This window comes from Perca fluviatilis, chromosome 3, assembly GCF_010015445.1.
Source record: "Perca fluviatilis chromosome 3, GENO_Pfluv_1.0, whole genome shotgun sequence".
In the NCBI taxonomy this organism is placed as follows: domain Eukaryota; kingdom Metazoa; phylum Chordata; class Actinopteri; order Perciformes; family Percidae; genus Perca; species Perca fluviatilis.
In genome coordinates this window covers 35057355-35076920 of record NC_053114.1, presented here as the reverse complement: position 1 = coordinate 35076920, position 19566 = coordinate 35057355, and the positions used below count along the sequence as shown (strand labels likewise).

Genomic DNA, 19566 nt, shown 5'->3' with positions numbered 1-19566 from the left:
CCGGTGGTAGTTCATGGCAAATCAATATCAACTCTCTCCTGGGGGTGACATGTCCAAATTGCTTTCAAACTCATTTCCACAGCGGTAAAAGCAGAGAGAGATAGCAATTTTATTAGTGTCCTCCTGAAAAGGTAAGGAGCGATGACCCAGCAAGATAATGGGACAGCTACTGTAAAAGAAGACAACAAATGTCTCCTAATGATTCTAATCAGGACCAAACCAACCGTGACTGAGTCAATACTAACTCTTTGTCTAGCAGGTAATGTGAGCAAAAACATGGGGAGTTTTCCATCACAGAGGTGCCTGCCCTTGAGGCTTGAATTAATTCAGAAAGATATATTTGTTATTCTGTCACATTGAGAGCCATTTTTCTACGTAATGCAATTAATTAGACAGTGTTTACTGTGTGAAACAAAACAAACTCCATTTTGATGTTAATGAGAGGCTACATCCCTCACACAGGATTTTAAACTAAGTACATTATAAGTGTTTCTCCTCACATCTCAGAGCCTCTGCACTCCTAGATGCAAAGGGCTGTTTGTGGGTGCAGAAATCTGAGGAGGCAGGCAGCCAGTGCAACCTCTGTAGAAGTTTTAGAAACACGACTCTGAGCTGTTAACACGAGGAGTAGAAAACGCCTAAATATAATCCAGTCAGAACTGCATGAAATCACCTTGTGACAAGGCATTTGGCATATAAGCCCATATTCCAGAGCAGCTGAGATGGAGGTATTCAAGAAAATGGATAAGAAAACTGGATTTTTAGGTTTTAATGGAAGTAAAAGTAGGTATATTTTTTTCTCTCATATTGCTCTGCAGGACTGCCTTTCTTTGTTGTGACTTTTTTTATCATACTGTATTATTTCTGCATATGTAATGTATTTAAAGTTCACATGGCATATGCTTTTCGGAATGAAACAAATATTGCTTTCACTGCTGCAGTAAAATACATCAAATCCAATCTTAATCCATGCATACTGTTCTGTACTGTACTGTACCTTAATGATGAGCCACAGTTAACACGATGTTGCCTGACAGTTCAGCCTTATGTAACTTCAAATATAATCCCCTTGCAATGTGGCTTCATGCATATTGAACTGGTAGTAAAATGCATGATTAATGGTGGTAAAGGGATTATAAATTTAAAAAGAATAGAAGAGGAAATGGTCACGGTTTGGATGTCACCACATGCAACATAGAAGTCTATATTTTGTTTCAATCCATATTAATCCAGATAACTGAAAGACAAAGAGGTTGGTTAAAGTGGAAGGTTTGATCCCCAGTACTGACGCTGTCCTTGAGTGTGTGTATCTCTGCACGGACAGGTATGGCAAACGAGCTAAAATGAGCTAATGTGTGAAACATCTCAAGGGACAGTGGTTTGCAACATCTGTCGTTTCTTATGATTAAATATAACAAGTGAGCATGTCAGGGAGTTAGTGAAGCGTGATGAACCAAATGCATCATACCTTGAGCGATGTAACTACTCATGTGACATCTGTTCTGGCACGGAGAGCTGAACATACAGCTGACTCAAAGCTGGTTTATGTATAACTCAAAGTAGGCTACCTTGAATTTGTTGTTTTGTTGCCACAGTTTATTGTTATTCTGTCATGCGACTTTAATTATTAATAATTACTTCAAAAAGTCATTTTAGCCTGTATTATAAGTATTAAATTCGAATGAATATGATGTTGTGTATTTTTCAACAAAGAGTATTGTGACAGAGAATGGCTGTGATCACTGGATGGGAACTAAAGAGCTGCATGCACTAAATTAAAGAGCAAAACCTGCTTGGTTTGAAATGTCACCAATAAACTAATACAACGCAGGAAGCTTTTATTCTATCTCAAACATTGCCCTATTGGCACATACATAGACATGTATATTGAAAAGCTGTCAATAAGGGGACTACTCCTTTCAGCCGCAATCCTTAAAGTAAATACAAGGAATTTTTAACAGGTTATGAAACATTCTAAATTTATATGGGTATTCTTATATGGTAAGCCTGTCTCCGTGTTCAGTTCCCTGCGAAATCAGATGCAACGATTTACAACGTCTTAGAGCTTATGTTTACATTTTCCTTGGCAAAGTTTCACAGTGAGTAGTATGTTAGCCAGTTAAAAGGAAGCAGGAGGAGATTTTTGTTTTGAGAATTTTATTATTGACCTTATATTTTGTGGTTATGGCTCATACTGGGGCAGGATCAGCAAAAACTAAAAAAACTGACCAAAGAACAATAAAAAGCTTAAAGGGACAGTGATGGGCGAAAACACGAGTTAACCATGTTTATCTTAACAGATTCAAAACGTATCCTGAATTGGCACTCTTCCTCCGAGACAGGTATATAATAAGTATATTTTTATGTATGAAATACATTGCATCATCTTTATGACACGGGGCAATCGTGCTCATGGAAACACTACCGCTTTTGTCCCCAGGGGCCGCCAAAATCGACGCAAAATGAAAGTTCCTTGAAGTTACTGTAAGGGTTTAACATATTTATTTGGTATGTTGTACTGAAAAGAGAGCCATTCACTGATGACAGATCAATCCCTCTTGAGGGCTCCACCACAAAACCTGTCAATAACTCTGATTCCTTTGGAGCTACACCCATGCTCATTTAGCACGAGAGCCATCAGCTGCGGGTGATTCAGAGTCGCAGGTGTGACACAGTCCGCCTCCATAAGCAAATAAAAGATAACTCTATTATGAATCCGGCTTTAACAGAGACTCTACTCCAGCAGCTGTTTTAACAATACAGCAAAATTAAAGCACAGCATGAGTGCTCCCTGGAAACTGTCAATATTCAACCAATATTGAATGAGGGCCATCTGTCCTCCTTAGAAAATCAATGTTCCCTGTGCAGCCTCAGTGTCTCTCTCCAAAAAGATGGACAGACTTGGGCGCCTGGTTAGCTCACCTGGTAGAGCGGGCGCCCATATATAGAGGTTTACTCCTTGACACAGCGGCCGCGGGATCGACTCCAAGCTGCGGCCCTGTACTGCATGTCTTTCCCCCTCTCTCTCCCCTTTCAAGTCTAAGCTGTACTATGCAAATAAAGGCCATAAAAAAAGAGAAAATGGACAGATTTCAGGAGCTCCAAATAAATTATAAATAATCAGCAAATTGAATACATGTGGGCAAACACAGGAGATAAATAGATTTGATTTAGAGCTTATAATGACAGATATGTGAGGCAATCTTTCCCAGGATACTAAAGGGTTTTAGTACAGTAATTACTGAAGCTGACAGATGAGATAAGACAGGGCATAATCTGATTCAAACAGGCAGGAGGTCTCAGTGCAGGAGAAGCACTTACCACCATCTTATTTTTGGATACCCAGCAGTCAGCGGGGAAGTCCTGCAGCATGGGCACCAGGAACTGCAGGCAGCCATCCCAGTGACACAGCAGCAGCATCATGCCGATCAGGTTGACTATCCTCACCATGGCGCTGGCTAGGTCATAGGTCATGTGGAAGATCTAAGGGGTGGGAGAGAGAAAGGAACCAGGAAACGGGTTAGGGTGGGATGATTCAACACGCTGGAATCTCTCTTGATTACAAAGAACACACCTAAACGTCTTAATGGGGGATTTTCCGCCTCCATAAGCAGTTCAACGACTTCTGGGTCAATTCTTTGATCGCATCATGCACAAGGTTTGCAGTTTATTAGACAACAATGTACTTAGCCTGTAAAACACCACAGGTGTTTACATAGCACACAGCTGAGTAGGTGGATGCAGATGTTCCTGAGCGGTCCACTGGGGATGGTCCGCAGACTGGGACCAGAGCTTTATCTCCCCTGCTGCTGAATCGCTCTTATCATCAGCCACTCAGCCACGCACAATAATGGCACAAGGGTAGAGGTGGCTGCGCTCCTGGGGTGAGAGCATTCACAGGCTGGGTTTGTTAATCCTAATAATAAATATATACTCATACGGCGCTCCAGGACTTCTGGGCTTGTGTAGATTTTAATGGCCTCAACCATTCAAAGCCTCTTAATCCCATTGAAGACCGCGGTGTGCACTGCTAACTGCTCCACTCCTTATTAAAATCCACTCAGTGCCTTTTAAGGGCACGTGACTGAGAGGGTATATTCCATCTTCACTTTCTTGCTCAGCAGTAGGTAATGATGAAGAGGAAGATGAAGACATCTACACATTTGTCACCCAAAGTTTAATCACAGTACTTATTCCTAAAGCACTGGCCTTGTTTATTTTCTGTTTCCATCTGAATGCATACAAATGTGAGTACGCATCTGTGTAGTTTTTTTTCTGTGTGCGTGTTAAGAAGGAGGCTGGCAGAGATCAGTGTGGTGTTTGTCGGGGATAGTGTGGGTGCTGCTGCACCATCAAATCACATCAATTTAGCTCCGTCAACTGGCCAGCATGAAGCCAGAGGTATTATCCGGGAAAATGTGCCGTGCGAGGAGGGGAGCCAGGCTCTCTCAGAGTGGATGGAGACATCCCCTCTCAAGCACTCCCTGTCTGTCCACACAAACAAACAAACACACACACACACACACACACACACACACAATGAAACACAACGTGTCTCTCTACCACTCTGTGCCTTTGCTTCTTTCTTTGGGCTCTTGTTCAAAGTGTTTAGCCTTCGGCACTTTTACATCACCTAAGCTGAATCATTCACTCAGCTGCACCTTTTCTCGCTCAACCCACCAAATCCCCTAATTTTCGACACTTTTGCTCACAGCTGCATGGAAAATGTTTTTATTTATTATTTATTATAGTCTTTTCTTCAACAAGGTGATAAATATGTTATGCTATCTATAATATCTGATATCAAAGTTCTTGCTAGAGCCGAAATGGCATTACATAAAATTAAAGTGTTAATTCACTCTATGGCGAATGAATAAATCATGACATACCCCTTTCCATGTCCCACACTGAGCCTGATATATATTTCATTTGTGAAATGGCAAATTCAGACAGGAAAGGGAAGCTTTATAAAAACACAGACTGCTTTTAAATCTATAAAAAACTTGCTAAGCAGGATGTGAATTCAAATACAGCAATTCCTGAGATATTAAGGATTGACAAAGATATAAAGCCTACAAGCGCACAGTGTATTGTTTACATTTCAAATGAGATTCTGGCATAATTACTGCTGCAATATAACATTTACCCTCAAGCTCTCTGTCAGAAGAAGCTGCATATTTTGTTGATGTAAAAGCAGGATATTTAGGTGGAGATGTAAAATGTCAAATGTCATAACGGATTTGTTTGTTTTTTCTCCAATTTCTTTGGTCCGATAAAGGACACAAATTTTTTTGGGGGGGGCAGCGTGGCTCAGGAGTAGAACATTCTGCTATCAATCACAATGTTGATGGTTAGATACCCAGCTCCTCCTGCCTGAAGTGTCCTAGAGCAAGGCACTAAACCCTAATTTGCTTTCGATGGGCAGGCAAACGCCTTGGAGCACACACGTGTGGGAGTGTGTGTGAATGAGAGGCAAATTGTGAAATGCTTTATCTGGAAAGGTAGAAAATTAGTTTATAAATGCAGTATAATAATAATATAATTTCAAGCTTTTTAAAAACTGAGAAAATAACCCTGATGATGTCATATTTAGTCATCAGGGTTATCTTACCTACATGGAGAAATTTTTTACAGAAAGCCTGTTTTGTATGAAGGTAAATACGGTGCAAAACATGAGAGCTTGTAGAATACGATGTGAGAACTTGCAGAACAAAAAATCTGAACTTGTATGTTAAAATTTGCACTTGTAAAAAATATTCACACACGTGGTCTGAAAAAATGTGCACTTGTAAAACTAAAATTTGCACTTGTAAAAAATATTCACACACGTGATCTGAATTTGAAGTCACAAAAAGAAAAAAAACACGAGAGCTTGTAAAAAAAATCTGAACTTGTAAATTGAAATTTGCACTTGTAGAACATATTCACACACCTGTATTCTGAATGGGAAGTCGCGGAAAAATTATTCAGAAATGTGTCGATTGATATTTGCATAACTAAAAGGTATTTATTTAGAAGCGGGCTGGTTGGTTAGTTAGCTAACGCTAGCTTGCTATTCCACCAACACTGGCGGTGAGCTCCAGAGGGGGATGTGCGGGGCTCTCCGTGTCCCGCTGGAGCTCCGACTGCAGGTCGAGGTCGGTAGCAAAGCTTTCTGGCAATAGCAATGTTGCTACGCTGGCCGATCCCCACTGGTGACGGTCCGTCAGCGGCTGCAGGACCTGGAGCTCACCGCCAGTGTTTCAGTTTGACTGTTAAAAAGTGTTAAGATAATTAAAAGGTATTTATTTAGAAGCAGGCTGGTTGGTTAGTTAGCTAACGCTAGCTTGCTATTCCACCAGGCTTCCATGCTACATAGCTAAATAAGCCGGACAGAGTTGTCCCTCATCTGGCGATAGAAACCCTGCTTTCCCCGTTCTGTTGGCTCAGAGCTCCACAGCCTAAGTCCACAGGTACAAATTAGTTTTGCACCAAATGTATCGCAAGAAGTGTTGCAAAAGTCGAGGCGCAGATTCGCCACTTTGTGATGCGAGAGAGCAACATATGTGAAGTTGCAGTGACTGATTCGAGAGGTTGTAATCACTGAGTTGTGGTTGTGATGGAAAATGAACCTGAGTAAAAAAAAAAGTACATGAGTAAATGTTGCATTACAAGTTTGCAGCTGTTATTGTGTTCATGCAAATATCAATCGACACATTTGTGAATAATTTTTCTGCGACTTCCCATTCAGAATACAGGTGTGTGAATATTTTCTACAAGTGCAAATTTCAATTTACAAGTTCAGATTTTTTTTACAATCTCTCGTGTTTTTTTTCTTCTTTTTGTGACTTCAAATTCAGATCACGTGTGTGAATATTTTTAGTTTTACAAGTGCAAATTTTAACATACAAGTTCAGATTTTATTGTTCTGCAAGTTCTCACATTGTATTCTACAAGCTCTCACGTTTTGCACCATATTTACCTTCATAGGTTTTGCAAACTATAGGCACTTGGGAGTTTGATAGATGTGGGCGTTTACCAGACAGATGAAAGCCTCTATCAAGTTGCATTATGGAAAATGTAGGATGTAGTTTATTTTTGGGGCGTCTAAAAACTAAAAGTCAGGATACTCGGCACCTGCTGCATTAATTCTTTTAAAAATAAGTCTCTTTTGAGTCCCCCAAACTTATGGATTAACAATACTAAATTGCTGGAGCAGCCCTTTATCAACTATGAAAAAAAAACATTAATTTTGAGCTTGATAAACAGGTGTTACCTCTATCATTTAAAATGGTGCGTAGCACTGGCTCATTTTGGGAAATTACTCTTCTGATGGAGCATGGAATGATCTACTGTCTTTGGTGAGTCTTTGGCCTTAAACCTGTCAATATACTGAATACTATTGTATACTCTCAAAAGAATTAACTCAAAATTAATTTAAATATCTCATAGAGAAGCCTGAATGACTCTGTTTAACAATAACTCCTGCTACATGTATATCTTCTACATAAAACTGCCATATTCCTACTGTAAATGTGCCCTCGAAAGACCTCTGGCACCTCTCCACTGTGTGGAGAATAAAGCCTATGAGAAGTGTCACGAGTAATACCATGCAAATCTCCAGTTTGTAACCAAAAATGTACTGTAACTGGAGGACGGTGATTCCCCTATCTCTCTTCACAGCTGTAATCACTTCAAATAAACCCATGCCAAGCAGGAACAGACTTTGCGGTTACAGAAAAATTGTTTTCAAGATGGGTTCTGTTAGAAGGTTGTTAAAGGATGATTATTCTGAGGTAAAGAAATGAGGTCTCTGTATGTCTTCTTCCTTTTATTTCTGTCGCCTCTTGTAAATAAAAAAATAGCCACATACAGCAGGACGTCTGTGCTCTGTGTAATTTCACATGTACTGTGCTTTAAAAATGCAGACATACAGTATTTAACACAAATGCACCAATGTGAATTCACGCACCGTTTGCATGTTCACGACACGGTGTGTTACATGGAGGAGGATGGATGGCCGACCACTTTCTTTTAATTGATAGGGACACAGAGTGAGCCTGGCAGTATTAGCATCAGCACAAACAAGAGAGCTTTGATTGATGAGGGCACAGAGACGAAACACAACAGCTTGTTGTTACTCTCACTACCCTCATTGGGCCTTTCCATATGAGAGGCCATGCTCATATCTGCTTGCCTTTTTTAAATCAAAAACATGGGTCACATCACATAACCTATAGGAAGTAAATTTCAGTTTCATAAATGCAACTAATGAAATAGCAGTTACATAGTTGTAAGCATTTTGAGATGGAGGCTGTATTTTATAAACGGTAATTGTGTGGGAAAAGCCACTTCAACCACAGTCAATGTTACCAGGCAAAATAAATTCAAATGGAAAGGAAACACTGAAAATAAAACTACTCCTATTAATTCACTGCTGCTAGAAATAACATCATTACTAAACTCTCTTACCATGCTGACTACCATTGCTGTCTACTACTACTACTAGTAGTACTACTACTACTGTTGCTACATATACTGGTATTCATAATGTACAAAGTTTTACATATAATTGCAAAAAAACACAAATTGTTTTTTTTTTTAAGATATTCACAGCGTTTCACAGACAAATAAAACTAGAAAATAAAGACCAATAAACGTGACAGGGGTCAAAAACAGGGTTACGCACTAAAGTCCTAAACCAATCTGTATCCTTGTGAGCCAGCGATCAGGCCCACACAGACACAGAGTGGGTGAAGGCAGCTGCCGAGTCATCGCAAACAGATGGAGTGAGAAGAGCGTGATCCAGGTGAGAGAATAGATGCATATGTCCCTTGGTGCTGATGGTAGCTGCCCAGACACATTTGATGTAGCACTATACCGAGGCATCTGGTGTTTGCTGCTCACCCTGTTAATGATGATGAATGTTTGGGCATGATGGCGACCAGACACATAAGAGAAAGCAAAATTCTTCACTCATATTGTTTTGCCTGACACCATTTCGCTAACTGAACCTCAACACGTGTCCAGTCTAATCTCCACCCCAAGCCCCTTTGCTTTTGAGATTTACTGGTATGCACAAGTGATGTCCTTTATTATTAAAGTTGTTAGGTTTAATTTAATTTGTTTCGCATTATTCATGCACTGATTAAGTTCAATTGTACAAGCTACATTTCTGCAGCAGTTTTTTTTATTTTTATAATTAGCTATTATAATAAGCTATTATTATACTTTTTTTTATTTTGTTCGCAATTTACTCTGCACATTACTCTGCTTTTTGCACTTCTGGTTAGATGCTAGACTGCATTTCGTTGTCTCAGAAATCGGTTGTCTCCAAACATCATGATCAGAACACCTCTCCAATAATTAATATTTGTGTTTAATGCACAAATACATTAATCATGTAATTATAGACACAGTGGAGCTCAGTGTGTTGATTCATTATCATCTGCTTACTACAAAGACATGGTTTTAAATATGAATGGGAAAGCATGTGCCGAATGTTACTGATCAGTTTAAAACACATATGCAAAATAAATATAACAGTGGCTAAGTTTGAGCTTCATACTGAATGCGCATTTCAACTTCTCAGTTTACATAACACAAATAAAAGATTTCTCATGGATACGCTGGATATTTTAATGTCATTTGTCTTTTCTCTAGAAATAGTGCTAATTTAATTGCATGTATTGTTTTTCCAAGATATTGTCTTAATTGCCACATGCTGCATCTTCCTGTTTTTGAGCGAGGCATGATTTCCCTTTGATGAGTAATTAGGTGGATCATCTAAATAAATCCACGCATGTCTCAGTGTTATTTTTAATCATCCCACATCATGGCAGATTCTGGGAGCAGGCTGTGGGCAAGGGTTAGATTTCTCACTATAAATGCCTCGACCAAAATGTCATGCTCATGCATGCTGTCCTGGTGGATGAAGCACATGTGGAGAATGAGAAGTAGGCCTGGGAGTGGACCACTGGGAACACCCTTCCATCATCTGTCTAAACAAGCCTGGAGGGCTTGGATCACAAAAAAACACTTTCACTATGCTACCTACTAAGATGCGCTATTGGGTTTGTGCAGGATTACACATTTTTTGTGTAATAGTTTTTTAAACAAATCCACTGTGGGTATTGATATCACACAAGGCTCATTCAGAATGTTGAGGACCTGTCACTGTTGCTGGCAAGCCTCATTGTGCACTCAATAATAGCCCATTAAATCTATTCTTCCTGCCTTTCTTATCTCTGAAAGACCAGTCCTTGGCCAAGGAAATGGGTCAGTGAGTGGGGGGGCTGATTAGTTGATTTACCTTATTTAAATATTTTTGTAAAGATTTACTGGGTGGAAATGAAAGGCGCCTCACTCCTTCTCTAGACCCACGGGGAAGCCACATGGCTGACTTCTATCAAAGCACCTGAACATTTTAATAACGTATCGCTTTGTTTCTATTATTATCTATTATTTAGCAGGATGACTAATCTCATCCAAGTCACTGGTTTGTCAACAGGAGACAACTCCAATGAGGAGAATATCCGGCCAGAGTTCTATTTTTATCCCGATGAAAAGTGACAAGAGGAAGCTGACAAGAGGGGAGACAGGAAGGATGCCATAACGTCAGTCTGCTGTGTGTGTGTGTGTGTGTGTGTGTGTGTGTGTGTGTGAGAGATGGATATCTACAGACCATGTTGAACGTCATTGTGCATGAGAGTGTTATCACTGGCATATAGCCACCAGCACTGAAACCTCCTTGTTTATAAACAACATTCTGTCAACATGGCGGTTGTAAAAGAAGAACTTTAATCTGGAGTGTTTGGAGAGGAAATGGAAGCAATCAGCTAATTTATGACAGCTGTGACAAAAAGGACTTAGATTGGGATTCATGAGCTGGTGGGGGATCGGGGCATCATGCTTCAGTTATGCAAAACAGCACTGATGGTGTTATTGGTGTTCGGATTGGAGTCTTTGAGGTGGTGAAGATGATATGATTGCAGTTGCAGACATCATTTTACTTGCTGAAACGTCCTAGGAGCATTTTGTGCTTTGTATTCAAATTCACATTTTGTCCCTCCCAGACCGTGAGGATCTTAATAAGTTGTGAAAACACACTGGTAGACAGTTATTCGTGGACAAGCCTTTTACTGCTCCGACTGTAGCTGCTGAAGATACTGTAGCTATACTAAAATCCACTCTTTTGTGAAGCCCCGCTGGAGCAGTTTGGGGGTCAAGCATCACGCTTAAGGACACTTCAAGGCTTCAGGCTACTAGCACACTATGCCCTTCTAAGGACATGCAATTATAGTCCATGTCAACAAAGCCAAGAAAAGCATGCATACTCTCAACATGCAGGAAAACACGCTCCACATACGGTACATATATTACAATGAATGGACTGGTATATTGATTGCAATGCACTTAATCGTATAAGTAATAGCATTCAAAAGTATTTGCTAAATATGTACATGTACATGTGTATGTCAGATTTTGATTTATTCCCTTGACCTGTCGAGCTGTTTCATAAAACCAAAGCCAAGGGAACTCTAAAGAAGGAGCTTTCAGTAGATCAGTAGATTCAGCACCTTTATGTCTTTCAGACATGTTATTTCACTTATGAAATACTGTAGCTATGACCGAGGATGATACTACGTGTGGGAGTGAGCTAAGTATCCCCAAAGGATAATGAAACAGATTCATGATGTGTTGGACTGGCCTATTGCTGTGAAAGTGCAGGTCACACTGGTGCAATTTTTTGAGTGAGGATGTGCAGCAAATGATTAGCCCAGTCACCCTTTGACGTTTCTATATGGTCTCTATGATAAGTATGCTACTATGATTTTTGTGAATCTATTTTTGACTAATTTAAAAACAGACTTGTGCCAATGCCTGAAATCTTTGACGACATTTGAGCTCTGTTTTGTCCTTGATTTTGGTATCTTGATACCTCTTCAATACATTTGACAATGTTTTATTGCTTTGTCTTGTTCTGAATTCCTAAAAATCTTTATTCACCGCAGAGAGTACATGAGAGAAGATTCTATTTTTAAAATTTGCTGTTCCCAACAGTATCACTCTAAACCATGCAGTACAGTTCACTGAGCTGTATTCAGAAGTGAAGAAGTGTCCTCTGTGTGACTTCTTGAGGAGGAAATAAAACTCAAACAATAACACTCCAAATGAATTTGTGTATGACTATTTATAGTTTGTAGATACTTGTGAAATATGAGGAAAAAAATCTGACATCGGGACATCATTCTGCCATGTCAGAGAGGTGCGCATCATTGGGGCACCATATTTAGTTGCAAGAAACGCTGAACACAGTGATATTACAGGGGCTAAAAATGGCACAGGGTCATGGTTCACAAGGATCCTGCCTCAATTCTTTTTACAGTTGATGTATTTTTTTGGTGTAATACTGTGCATTTATCTATGAAAAAGTAAGAACAGAATACAAATTTTGCAGGAAAGTATAGCATTAAAGCGCAGATGTTTCTCTCTAAAGCTCAATATGCCCAACAAATAGACCAATGTTAGGTCAGTGTGAAGTGTTACCAAAATATTCAAATGGCGATGAGATACATACACGTTGTCTGAAGTGTAGCTGTCAATAGGAAAAGTCAAAAAGTCAGTCAGGTGATGAGATCTTGGCGACAAGTTATTCTGCACTGACAGATGACATTTCTGTGAGGTTGCATCTGGAGTACTGTGGCGCTGAGGCAAAGCTGGCCTTTCACTCTGTCTGCCTAAGTAGCATTCATCAGCAAACATCACCCACACACACACACACACACACACACACACACACACACACACACACACACACACACACACACACACACACACAAAACATTTAAATGGCAGCTGGCTCAGTGCTCATCTTAAGCTGTGTTCGAAACCGTTCCCTCATTCACTCTCTCACTATTCCCTGTATAGTGTTTATTAAATAGTGAACTATATAGGGAACCACCAAACGAGATTTTGGACACTCACTGAAAGTATTGTTGCGTCAACAGATGTGCCGGTTATTTGTGTGATGGAGGCGGGCACGCCCAGCATCATGTAAACAAACCGAAACAGAAATACTTCTAATAGGTCCCTAAAATAAACCGAGTACTCAGGATAATAATAAATGGTTGTATATACAGTATGTTGCATGTTACAATTCCACTGTTTAGAAACGGAAGCTCGCTCCATTTTTCATTTTCAGTTTTCGCGGGTGCTTCAGCTTCTTCTTTTCCTCCGGGGAAACACGGCCGCGTTGCATTGTGTTATATGGGAGTAAAATGTAGTGTACATCGTATGTACACTTAAATTAGCTGCACATTGTGGCTATTTTATAGTACACTATATAGTAAATGAAATTAACCGTGGAGAATTTGAACACCACTACAAAATGGCAAACACATTATATAGTGCACTATTTCCGTGATATGGAACGGTTTCGAACACAGCTTTACTGTCTTCCTTTCCCTCTAAAACAGAGGACTAGTCTGGGCTGGGGATCGATTGTGGAAAGCTCGAGACAGGTAGTTCGGCAGGCTATACTGCTTTTTCCTTCCTTTGAGTTCCTTCTGCATTATCGTTGTCTCTCCTCTCCTTTCTTTGTTGCCTCATTGCACAGGCTGAACATGTGACAGCTCACTGTCAGCGTGTCCACCCTATTCAAATGAAGGCTGGCCTCAACTGCATGTATCCCTGCCTTCACTTAAGCCTCACAAGTACAGCAGCAGGCATGCATGGAGGCGCAAAGTGGCAAAGGGATTCTCCCCAAGTGATTCATTTGAACTTTTCCTCGCTTTGAAATGGCATCACAGAGGCCGTGCATGATTAATGATCGCTACACTTACATACACTGTTCTACACACAGTGCCAGCTGAATATTTGAAAACCAGGAGCTTTTCAGAATGCCTGTGGGCAGCTCTTGAGATATTGTGGTTTGAGCAATCAGCTTGCTAGTCAACCTTTCCAATTGGCCATGTAATGTCATAAACTCAGGTGAACACACCCACCGACTAACCGAGTGGCACTGCATTTTGACAACAGTGTGCAAACAGGCTAATTAATGGATATCAATCCAGTGTTGTTAGTATGTGCATGTGAAATTAAGGCAAAGGCAATTCACACTTAAAGAAAAAAAACATGTTCTGTCCATTTGACCCTGAGCAAGCCACTCTGCACTCTCTAAAATAGTCTAGTTTAAAGCACAACACAGCCAAGCTAAGGATCTCAATTATGAAAATGTTCCATGATCATTTTAAAGTTAGCTAGTAGTCAATAAGAACCAAAATTATGTGTCATTCATATTTGCATTACATAGATAAAATCAAAGTGCCACAAAGTAGGGCTGGGCGATATGGAGAAAATCAGATATCGCAATATTTTTGCCCTAATACCTCGATGTCAATATTGTGGCGATATTATAGGGTTGACAATTGGTGCTTTGACAAAATATTTTCACAATGAGATTTAAGATAAATAATCTTCAGTAATGTAGATATAATGTAAAAATAATAGAAGAGCTAGAACAGTCTGGTAACACAGAAAATGACATCACTTTACTGTAATGCAGTATAATAATATAATATCAATATATTGCCCAGCCCTACCACAAAGAGAGACACACAGACTCAAATTAAAATAATTGTTTTGTTGAGTGATTGTTTTGATGAAGACAAACTACCCTCTCCTTTAGCAATACTAGAGCCAAACGAAGCTGCAGCAAAACACAATTAATACATTGGGTGAGGCTATTTGCACCCCTGGTACAATTAGCAGTGTATGCTATTCGTACCCTGGTGCAATTAGAAATTAATGCTATTCGTACCGCCGGTGCACACAGCAATGTGTTCTAGCAATACCCCGTCTGGTACAAATATCAATGCATGCTATTTGCACCCCTGTGCATTTACCTTGGCATATATTTACACACAGTTATCCATACTACTCATGTATTACACCTTTTTGGAATATTATCGTTGCAGTGTCCAATATTTCGCACACTTCAGAGAGACACTGATAAGTGTAGGCGCGGCCTGCAATATTTTTTTTTACAGGGTGGTAGAGGAAGATTCATGAATATCCATTAGGGAACTCATCACTGTTTGGCTCATCCCTAACCATAACCAATCCCACTCCTCTTGCCTAAACCTAACCAACCCAACCAGAGCAGGTAATGAGTACTAGCCATTTAGGGATGAGTTCCTTAATGAATATTCATGAGTCTTCCCCTACCACCTTGCAAAAAAAAATAAATGTCACGTTTGTGGGCCCTGACTTGAGCAATGGCATGCAAATTATCCAATCCAAAATGAAAAAAACAAGATCTCCTGACAAGGGAATCAAACCCCAGACTCCCAGACCATAGCTCAGTGTTCTAACCACGCACCTAGCAGTTCTTGTGGAATGTTATATAACTGTTTATGACTTGGTGTCTTCAAGCCTCGGTTGTTAGGTAACCATACTGTATACAAAAAATAGGTACTAACTAACAAACTAACGGTTGTATGCTTTCACTGAAGGCAGAAAGTGCAACTGTAGTATCCATTTTCCGTTAGAAATTCAATTGTTATAAACTTTAGAGACAAAACTTTCTTAATATGCCAGTTTCTGCTGTCAAGGAAGATGAACGTCCGCCATGATTTCGCTGCACGCGACCAACGTGTTTTTGTTGTTACGTCACAGGGTGTGAATAGCTCAGCTGTGTGGCTGAGGCTATTCGTACCGGGGGTGCAAATAGACACTCCGTAATACATTTCTGAAACCAAACTTTCCAAATGTTTTATAGAAATAATGTGTAATTTCCCATTGCATACTATAACTATCAAAACTTACACAGAATAAAAAAATAGAAGGAAATTTATATTTAGGGATCGACCGATATGGATTTTTTTGTGCCGATCCCGATTTTTTTTTATCAGCCTTAGCCAATGACCGATACAGGCTGCCAATTTTCTTGAGCCGATACTGCTTTTGCTCCCTAAATTTACATCATAAAAATGTAAACCCTGCCACACTGGATTTGTTTTCGGAATATGCTCTGCCATTTCTTTAAAAATAATAAACAAAAACACAGATCAGTGTCACTTCTGCAATCATCTTACATTCATATCACCCAAATTATGTGTGCAATGTGCATCATATGGATGTGTGCACTGCATATGGTTAACTGTGCAAGGGTAAAAGGCTTTCATCAACATCTACAACACAGCCTTGATGATGCATTGCTTGCTGACATACAGTACAGGCCAAAAGTTTGGACACACCTCATTCAATGTGTTTTCTTTATTTTCATGACTATTTACATTGTAGATTCTCACTGAAGGCATCAAAACTATAAAGGAACACATATGGAATTATGTACTTAACAAAAAAGTGTGAAATAACTGAAAACATGTTTTATATTTTAGATTCCTCAAAGTATCATCCTTTGCTTTTTTGATAGCGCTGCAAACCCTTGGTGTTCTCTCAATGAGCTTCATGAGGTAGTCACCTGAAATGGTTTTCACTTCACAGGTGTGCCTTGTCAGGGTTAATTAGTGGAATCTTTTCCCTTATTAATGGGGTTGGGACCATCAGTTGTGTTGTGCAGAAGTCAGGTTGATACACAGCCGACAGCCCTATTGGACAACTGTTAGAATTCATATTATGGCAAGAACCAATCAGCTAAGTAAAGAGAAACGAGTGGCCATCATTACTTTAACAAATGAAGGTCAGTCAGTCCGGAAAATTGCGAAAACTGTCAATGTGTCCCCAAGTGCAGTCGCAAAAACCATCAAGCGCTACTTGAAACTGGCTCACATGATGACTGCCCCAGGAAAGGAAGACCAAGAGTCACCTCTGCTGCTGAGGATAAGTTCATCCGAGTTACCAGCCTCAGAAATCGCAAGTTAACAGCAGCTCAGATTAGAGACCAGATGAATGCCACACAGAGTTCTAGCAGCAGACACATCTCTAGAACAACTGTTAAGAGGAGACTGCACGAATCAGGCCTTCATGGTCAAGTAGCTGCTAGAAAATCACTGCTAAGGAGAGGCAACAAGCAGAAGAGATTTGTTTGGGCCAAGAAACACAAGGAATGGACATTAGACCAGCAGAAATCTGTGCTTTGGTCTGATGAGTCCAAATTTGAGATCTTTGTTTCCAACTGTCGTGTCTTTGTGCGACGCAGAAAAGGTGAACGGATGGATTCTATATGCCTGGTTCCCACAGTGAAGCATGGAGGAGGAGGTGTGATGGTGTGGGGGTGCTTGGCTGGTGACACTGTTGGGGATTTATTCAAAATTGAAGGCATACTGAACCAGCATGGCTACCACAGCATCCTGCAGCGACATGCCATCCCATCCGGTTTGCGTTTAGTTGGACCATCATTTATTTTTCAACAGGACAATGACCCCAAACACACCTCCAGGCTGTGTAAGGGCTATTTGACCAAGAAGGAGAGTGATGGAGTGCTGCGCCAGATGACCTGGCCTCCACAGTCACCGGACCTGAACCCAATCGAGATGGTTTGGGGTGAACTGGACCGCAGAGTGAAGGCAAAAGGGCCATCAAGTGCTAAGCATCTCTGGGAACTCCTTCAAGACTGTTGGAAAACCATTTCAGGTGACTACCTCTTGAAGCTCATCAAGAGAATGCCAAGAGTGTGCAAAGCAGTAATCAGAGCAAAGAGTGGCTACTTTGAAGAAACTAGAATATAAGACATTTTTTCAGTTATTTCACACTTTTTTGTTAAGTACATAATTCCACATGTGTTCATTCATAGTTTTGATGCCTTCAGTGAGAATCTACAATGTAAATAGTCATGAAAATAAAGGAAACGCATTGAATGAGAAGGTGTGTCCAAACTTTTGGCCTGTACTGCATTATAAGACAGATGTAATTAGGTCATCACAAAATGTCCTTTGTCAACACATGTAAATAATTTAAGAAAACAATAAACCTGAAAAGTAGCCATTGAAATAAAGTGCTTGATTTGTAATTTAAGAACAATAGTAAGCAACAGGTGTTACTTACAAAATTCAAATTTTAATCTCTTTCCTTGATGTAAAAAATACTAATTTAGTGATCGGGTGAAATGTATCTGGGCTAAAAAGTCGTTACTGGGTAATACATGAGCTGTATGGACTGCTTACAAACCCTTCTGGTAAATGGCCTCTGGGCCTGGAGGTACACAAACTGTTATCCTCTAGCGGAGTTTCTTCCTGTTGACTCCATGTTGAGACTCTGATGCTTTACTTTGCATCTTTTACCTCTGAGACTCTAAACAACAAGATCCATCCAGTGAGAGCAATTGGAACGTTCCTAATTATTGCCACAATTATAATCATGCTTGTATCGCAGCAATGTCTCACTGGGCTCTGTGGTCCCATTGCTAGCTGGATGGGCACAGAGAGGGAAAATGCTAATCAACATCCCGGCCTCGTCAGCTTATTGGTGACTGGGGCACAGCAAAAGAGCCTCTTCACTCCTTTCAAGGGTGGATGTAATCAGAAGCAGCATCTATCCATATTTCCTTCCCAGGGGAAACAGGAAGGTACAGAGCTCTGCAAACATACTCACAGCAACTCCCCAGCACGGGAATACTATTTGGATTATAATTGGATTTAAGAAATGAGGCCCTATGTGTTTGACTAGCTTCATCAAATAGTACGCTCGTATGATTGTCAATCATTGTGATTTCCTTGGTATTTTCGCTCTGTGTGAATTCACTTGTCGTCATTCAGGGAATCCAGTTGCCAAGGCCAACTCAAAATAGCACACATCATACAGGAAAGTGGGCAACATTCAGCACAATTATACATATACTATACACACCAAGGTGCACTTTCCTACCTCTTCCCATTGGTGGATGTAGCGAATGAGTCTAGAGAGGCGCAGAAGTCGCAGCAAGCTGAGGATCTTTGTGAAGCGGACAATCCGCAGGGCGCGCGCCGTCTTGTAGAAATCTGAGTCGATGCGCGTCTCCACGATCAGGAAGATGTAGTCCACAGGGATGGAGGAGATGAAGTCCACCACAAACCAACTCCGCAAGTACTTGATCTTGATCTGTTGCGGATCCAGGATGATCTCTGTGTTATCCTCCTTGACGATACCCGTCCTGAAGTTAAGGACCAGGTCCATGAGGAAAAAAGTGTCGGAGACAACGTTGAACACGATCCAGGGGGGCGTGTGCTCGTCCTTGAAGAATGTGATGCCCACGGGTATGATGATGAGGTTGCCAACCATCAGCAGCAGCATGGTCAAGTCCCAGTAAAACCTTATTGGAGAGAGAAATGGAGAAAGGCAGAGATGGGATGGTGAAAGAGAGAATACTGATGTCAGAACATAGTCAAATTATCTAGCTATATGGACAGCATGATGTATTATATACATACTGTATGTGCATCCCTCTGCATCACACAGTGTACAATAGCAAAACACATTTCAAAGAAAAGCTGCCATTTTTTGTGTCAGGACCTTCACAAGGCACCTTGTCTAAAGCATACACTACTGTATCTATGTATATTATAGTCATCCAACAAATATATAATACAAATATATAATTTATTTACTATAAGTTAGACTCATCACACAAAGAAAAAATTAAAATAA

The 19566-nt window shown here is 40.3% G+C and overlaps 1 protein-coding gene across 2 annotated transcripts in view; it reads right to left on the bottom strand.

Moving 5' to 3' along the window:
* The window catches only part of LOC120556283 (potassium/sodium hyperpolarization-activated cyclic nucleotide-gated channel 4-like), a 92335-nt gene that overhangs the window by 36158 nt on the left and 36611 nt on the right, over nt 1–19566 (bottom strand). For both annotated transcript variants that reach the window (XM_039795765.1, XM_039795764.1), the window contains 2 exons: nt 18808–19231; nt 3322–3483 (listed from right to left, as the gene is read on the bottom strand). In XM_039795765.1, coding sequence (XP_039651699.1) covers nt 3322–3483; nt 18808–19212 — 567 coding nt within the window. In that variant the 5' untranslated portion in view covers nt 19213–19231. The remainder of the gene's footprint in view (nt 1–3321; nt 3484–18807; nt 19232–19566) is intronic.